Source organism: Phodopus roborovskii, unplaced genomic scaffold (genome assembly GCF_943737965.1).
Source record: "Phodopus roborovskii unplaced genomic scaffold, PHOROB, whole genome shotgun sequence".
Taxonomy (NCBI): Eukaryota; Metazoa; Chordata; class Mammalia; order Rodentia; family Cricetidae; genus Phodopus; species Phodopus roborovskii.
The window spans coordinates 7,842,003-7,849,025 of record NW_026126611.1 but is presented as its reverse complement, the minus strand read 5'-3'; the positions used below and the strand labels follow the sequence as shown (position 1 = coordinate 7,849,025).

The 7,023-nt window shown below is 55.2% G+C and overlaps 1 protein-coding gene across 2 annotated transcripts in view; it reads left to right on the top strand.

The window, feature by feature from the left end:
• Positions 1-3,108: 3,108 nt before the first annotated feature.
• The window catches only part of Arid1b (AT-rich interaction domain 1B), a 318,541-nt gene continuing 314,626 nt past the window's right edge, over positions 3,109-7,023 (top strand). For both annotated transcript variants that reach the window (XM_051206127.1, XM_051206126.1), the window contains exon 1: positions 3,109-4,983. In XM_051206127.1, coding sequence (XP_051062084.1) covers positions 3,109-4,983 — 1,875 coding nt within the window. The remainder of the gene's footprint in view (positions 4,984-7,023) is intronic.

Here is a 7,023-nt window from a genome sequence, read left to right as displayed (position 1 = left end):
CTTATTCAAAAGGAGCAGTATTTGAATATTAATATTTCCATATAGTCAGGGAGGAAAAAAAAAAAAACCCTTTGTAACTAGAAAGGCATGTTTAAGGAAATAATGGGTAATCTTGTGGCTACACAGGAAAGGGCTGGGGATAACCCTGTGGGTGGGAGGGTTAGCTGGGGCCAGCGCATGGCCAAGGCCACCAGCAGATTTCCACCTCCAAAGCTTCCTCATGGTGACAAAACATGACTGTCATTATGGTTTGACACTTAGGCACAAGAGGTGTAAAAATTAAGAAACTCATTAAGAAAAAGCCAAATGCAGCCAGCGATTCCTATTGCTTTATCCCACCAGGCAGAGGAAATAAGCTAGGGTTGAAGCTGCACTTCTGTGAAAGGTGACCTTGTTTCGTCATTTTAGGCCAGACCCCCACAAATATCATTTTCTTTATTAAGCGCTGGGTTTTTACGTGAAACTTTGAGAGGTTTTCGTGATATTTTCCCGAGGAGGTGTGCTGGAGGAGTTGAAAACATAGTACTCTATAGTTTCTCTTCAGCAAAGACTCATTTTAAAAGTCACGTTAGAAGTCTCAGTGGTTACAGGGACAAAACCAAGTCCTGAGGGCTTTGTGCTCCTCTATTCCTGCAGGTTGCAGGGCTGTCTGCTTCTGGGTGTGATGGCATCAGCCATCGGGGAGGAAAACTGCCATGTGCCCTCCCTTACAGCAGGTTGATTTCCTTGTGCTGGGGCCTCTACTTTACAGACTCTTGGGTCCACTCGTTGAGTTGACTTGGAATTAAACGAGATTCCACTCACATCCTTAATTATCAGTTTTGATTACCATTTTCTTCTATTTATTATTTATTTTAGTTTCACGATTTTGACATGAAACTATTTCTAAGAAACAGGCCAGAGCTGAACTTGATGACTCATTTTCTTTCTTTCTTTTTTTTTTTTAGGCATGGTTGTGAAAATAAGTCACAACATATGGCTTGTCTGAATTGACTTTGATATATTCTACTCATTTGGAAAAAATGCACTTTTATGATTATATGTATATATTTAGTTTGACTGTAAGTGTCTACAAGCATAAATATGTAATTGATTTTAGAATGTCGATAGACATATACACAAAACAGACATCTAGTTCTATTTGTGTATGAAAAACTTTGAAAATTCAGCTCATGTGGTGTAACCCTATAATTAGTATGCATTCGAATATATAAAGAGAACATCCAGGGGAAAATGTCAAAAGCCACAGTAACAAAGATGGAGTATTCTTTTGGCAAAACTGATGATTTGGCATAGATTCATTCTGTGGCTGCTACTCCTTCATAGGCAAGGATACATACCCTGCTTTCCAGTTGTTTCCATGGTGTCATGATCTGCTTTTATACTCTGTTAACGGCCCTGGTTCTCTTCCCCTTTTAGTCATTACTACACCCCACTCGGCTTCTAGAGTTGTCTATTTAGCCACGGAAAATATTTACACTCGGTCTAGCAAACAACCACTGCAATTGACATAAACTAAAATAGTTTTTATGAGCTGCTAAAGAATGATTTTGGAAAAAAGGACTCTGTACCCAAACTGAACGTGTTCCGCCAGTGTGACCTCTGGGAAATGCTGGATTCAAATGCTTTTTCTCAACACAAATAAGTCCATAGGTGGAGACATCTGGGCATCAGAGGCCCGCCAAGAGGTTTACTCAGTGATTATAATAATAATGTTCAAAAACATTATACTGCTAAAACAATAGGTACCTTTTTAAAATGGGAAGTTACTGCATATTTCTGCTTTGGGATTAGACTGTTTACATTATTATTGACTTTATGTTCATTAAATACATCTATTTGGTTTTGTTCCCCATTACTTAGAAATGAACTCATATCAAGAGGGTTAATTGCACACATTAACCTCTGAAATATGATGAAAGGTGTCGTGTAGATTTATGAAGACATGAATGAGATAAAACCTTAGCGCTCGCTGTTTCTGCACCAATAGGTAAACCTCCTCAATGCTATCTGGAGCTAAGAGAGGACACCCAAATGCATTGTAAGAAAAACACTCCGTGGGGAATACTAGTTTTCGAACCTACTTAAGGTGCCTTAAAAAAAAAAAGTTATATAATAACATCCACTCAGGGATCGAAGTAGTGAATCATAAGCAACTATTGAGCGCCTGCTGTGTACCGGGCACAGCAGTCTTTGCGCCTTAGCCTTCACTGAGTGTTTCCTAACGTCTCAGTTGGCTGAAGTTGTGGGAATTACGCCGATGGCCTGAAATCGAGGCGGAGAGGCCAAGGTTGTGAGAAATTACGTAACTCCTGGGAGAGAGGGTGCTTTCTGCTGGGCCGGCCCGGCTAAATAAACGTATCCCTTGCCCGGCGGCTCCTTAGCACCTCGGGAGGCCCAACAAGACCCTTCTCCCTCTTTTGTCTACTCGTCAGACTCGTCCTCAGCCTTCGCAGCGCTCCCTTTAGACGTGAAAACAAACACGGGGACGCGGGTTGGCAAGGAGACCGGAGGCGCGAGGGGAAAGAGCAGCTCGGGGCCGCGAGCGAGCGAGCGCCAGCAGCCTGCGCCTCCCCGCTAAGCCCGCTCCCCCGGGCCGGGGCCGGGGCCGGGGCCGGGCGAGGCGGCGGCGCTGGGGGCCCGAGTCCAGTCCGCGTTTTGCGAGTGCGCAGCAGCCCTGGGAGAGAAGCGGATAATAGTTGCTCCGGCTCGCCCGGCTCCCTCACGCCAGCGCTGGGCCCGAGAGGCTCAGGCAAGTCGTGCATTTATTTCCCCCACCCCCATATCCGGGTTAGAGAGGGGAAAAAAAAGAGAGAGAGGAGAGAGACAGACAGAGAAAAGTTTTCATTGCAAGCGGAACTAAAAAAAAAAAAAAACTTTCCGGGGGGCCGGAGCGGGCGCGGGCCCCGGAGCGCAAAGGCGCGCCCCCGGCGGGCGGACGGACGGGCGGGCGGCCCGGGGCTCGCGGGGGGTGGGTGGGGAGGGAGGGCGCACGCTTCCCCGCGGGCCGCGTGGATGCGCGCAGGAGGGGCGGCCGGCTGCGAGTGGGGACATTGTCTCCCCCCCACCCCGCCCCGCCCCGCCGGGCCGCGCCACGCCGCGCCGATCATGGCCGCGAGGGCGGCAGCAGCAGCGGCGGCGGCGGCGGCGGCGCGGGCGCCCTCGGGGCCGCGGCCGGCGCCCGGGGCCCGGGACCTGCAGGCGGGCGCGCGCGGCGCGCTGGCGGCGGCTCCGGGCCCCATACTGGGGGGCGGCGACGGCGGCCTGAATAATGTGCACCACCACCCCCTGCACCCCCGTCACGACCTGAACATGGCCCATAGCGCGAGCGCCGCGGCCGCCGCCGCCAGCTCCAGCCGCGCGCAGAGCGGCGGCTCCGAGGCGGCTCTCAAGGAGGGTGCCAGCGCCGCCACCGCCACCGCGCTGTCCTCCTCCTCCTTCTCCTCCACCGCCGCCGCCGCCGCGGCCTCTTCCTCCTCCTCGGCGGGCTCCGGCTCGGCCATGGAGACCGGGCTGCTCCCCAACCACAAACTGAAAGCCGTTGGCGAGGCCCCCGCTGCACCGCCCCACCAGCAGCAGCAGCAGCACCACCACCATGCCCACCACCTCCACCATGCCCACCATGCCCACCACCTCCACCACCACCACCACCACCACCACCAGCACGCACTCCAGCAGCAGCTAAACCAGTTCCAGCAGCCGCCGCAGCCACAGCAGCAGCAGCCGCCGCCGCCGCCGCCGCCGCCGCAGCAGCAGCAGCAGCAGCATCCCACTGCCAACAACAGCCTGGGCGGCGCGGGCGGCGGCGGCGGCGGCGCGCCTCAGCCCGGCCCGGACATGGAGCAGCCGCAACATGGAGGCGCCAAGGACAGCGCCGCGGGCAGTCATGCCGAGCCGCAGGGCCAGCCTCTGCTGAGCAAGCCGGGCGACGAGGACGACGCGCCGCCCAAGATGGGGGAGCCGGCGGGCAGCCGCTATGAGCACCCGGGCCTGGGCGCGCAGCAGCCACCCGCGCCGGTCGCCGTGCCCGGGGGCGGCGGCGGCGGCCCGGCGGCCGTCTCGGAGTTTAATAATTACTATGGCAGCGCTGCCCCTGCTAGCGGCGGCCCCGGCGGCCGCGCTGGGCCTTGCTTTGATCAACATGGCGGACAACAAAGCCCCGGGATGGGGATGATGCACTCCGCCTCTGCCGCCGCCGGGGCCCCCGGCAGCATGGACCCCCTGCAGAACTCCCACGAAGGGTACCCCAACAGCCAGTACAACCATTATCCGGGCTACAGCCGGCCCGGCGCGGGCGGCGCGGGCGGCGGCGGCGGCGGCGGAGGAGGAGGAGGCAGCGGAGGAGGTGGAGGAGGAGGAGGAGGAGCAGGAGGAGCAGGAGGAGCAGCGGCAGCGGCAGCAGGAGCCGGAGCTGTGGCGGCGGCGGCGGCGGCCGCGGCGGCGGCGGGAGGCGGCGGCGGCGGCTATGGGGGCTCGTCCTCGGGGTACGGGGTGCTGAGCTCCCCGCGGCAGCAGGGCGGCGGCATGATGATGGGCCCCGGGGGCGGCGGGGCCGCGAGCCTCAGCAAGGCGGCCGCCGGCGCGGCGGCGGCGGCGGCAGCGGCGGCGGCGGCGGCGGGGGGCTTCCAGCGCTTCGCCGGCCAGAGCCCGCACCCGTCGGGGGCCACGCCGACCCTCAACCAGCTGCTCACATCGCCCAGCCCCATGATGCGGAGCTACGGCGGCGGCTACCCCGACTACAGCAGCCCCAGCGCGCCGCCGCCGCCGCCACCGCCGCCGTCGCAGCCCCAGTCCCAGGCGGCGGCGGCGGTGGCGGCGGCGGGGGCGGCGGCGGGTGGCCAGCAGGCGGCCGCGGGCATGGGCTTAGGCAAGGACCTGGGCGCCCAGTACGCCGCTGCCAGCCCGGCCTGGGCGGCCGCGCAACAAAGGAGTCACCCGGCGATGAGCCCCGGCACCCCCGGACCGGCCATGGGCAGATCCCAGGTAACCCCCGCGCCGGCCGGGCCTGCTTCCGCCCGGGCCTCGCGCCGCGATCCCCGACTTTCTTTCTTCGCCGGGTACTTTTCCGGGCGGCTGGCGGGGGGTGGCGGGGCCGCGGCGCCGCCCGGCCAAGTCCGGAGCCCGCGGGGTCGGGGCAGCGGGGCCGCCCCGCGCCCTCCCCCCCTCCCCGCTGCCGCGCGCCCCTGGCCGCGCCAGGCCCGGGACGGGACCTCGGTTCCCCTACCCCCCACCCCCACCCCAGGCCGCGCCCGCCGGGAGGGCTCCCCGGGCGGCGTGCTCCGCGGCCCGGCCTCGCTCCGCCGGAGCCCACGCTGCGCCCCGAGTGGGCGCGGAGCGAGAGCAACTTTCTCGCTCCTCCGGGCCCCGGCCGGGTTCGCATCGCCCTGCGAGGTAGAGGCAGGGAAAACGGGGTTAGCAGCTTTGTGACAGCCGGGGCTGTTGGAGTTTGGATGTTTACCAGCGGGGATGAGACCCAGATTTACAACGACGCGGAGGCGAGATATTGTAAAATAACATCGATTCGTTCCTAAGAATAGCGGGGGAGATCCATTATGGGGCTTTAGGGCTGCTCGGAAGGAGTCACCTTCAACCGGGAGGCGATGTGGAAGGAATAGATTCCGGATCGATGGAACTTATTTTGATCAAGGGTTAGACTTTCCTTTTTTTTTTTTTTTTTATTTATTTTTATTTTTTTATTCAGCAAACCTAGTGAAGGTAGTAGGCCGGTGAGAATGGATCTTTGTGGATCGCATTTATGTGGATTTTCTTGGTTTTGCTGTCGCCCGAGTCCTGCAGCGATGCTAGGAAGTGTCTTGCGCTCTGGCTGTCTCTTGCTAGTAGGCTGAGCCTAAAGACTGACTTGATCTCCTTTGCAAGGTTTGGAATTTGAATTGTGGAGGTAAACTGGCTGTAATAGTCTCCAGACAGCTGCCTCTGAGTTGACATCTAATCTGCCATCTGATTGGCTCCCCTCTCACCATTGGGCATTTAGCACGGCTGATGTAAATAGAAGTGCCGAGCAGTACAGTCACAAAAATTCCTGCCACAAATAATAACTGAACTCTATTCCGAGCAGATGGAAGGTTGAACACTATTTAGAGCTCAAACGGTTATGAATCATAGTTAGTAATAAGAGGATTGAATACAGAGAAACACGCTGTTGTCCAGCATTGGGCATTTATAAAACTCGGGTCTTTGATGATAGTCGTGCAGTATGAATATCACGTTTACCTTGGACTTTAATTGTCGATTAAAGATTGGAGCATTGAAAAATAATTAAAGCACAGATCGTGCCATTTAGAGCTTTTCTAAAAAAAAAAAGTCTGCTTTTTACAGATTTAACTGTGAATATATTTTAATTCTATCAGCACACAGTTTAATACGTTAAAATTTCAGTATCTTCATATGCAGTCATATTTCTGGGCTGATATTTAATTATCTAAATTCAGAAGAAAGCTATATATTTGGTGATTCTTAATTAGCTGAAAACCAGAATAAAAAGCTATGCATTCTCAGTGATTTGTGTTCTTGCAACTGTGACCATTTTAAGCTGGTCATGTGTTTCTTAGAGCTGGCATATTTTGAAATCCATGAAATGAAACTAGTTTTTGTAGAGAACAACTGACTAAAAGAGACAATGAGTTTTCCTGTGAAAGTCTAAACATCCCATCTCTTGGTTTGTAGAATGTAGAAATGTCCTCTCCTCCCCCAAATGTTGTCCCCCCCCCCTTGATTGTTTTGTTAGGCTAAGTAATGTGAGCCTTGTTTGAACTGCTTATGAATTAGAGCAAGCATATTATAGGCAAGTCGTACTGGATACTGTTTCTTCTAGATAATGTTTCCCCTGTGCTTGTCTTAATGCTGTGGAGTTTTGTAGTTTTTTTCTTTCTTTTTTTTTTTAATCTGCTAGGAAGGAATAGCAATGGTTCTTTTTATTTAGCTCATGATTTTAGGGAGGTGTATTTTAATAATAGCTGTGTGTTTGAGGATAGACTTGTCAGGTAAAGAGGCCTTAATATAAGA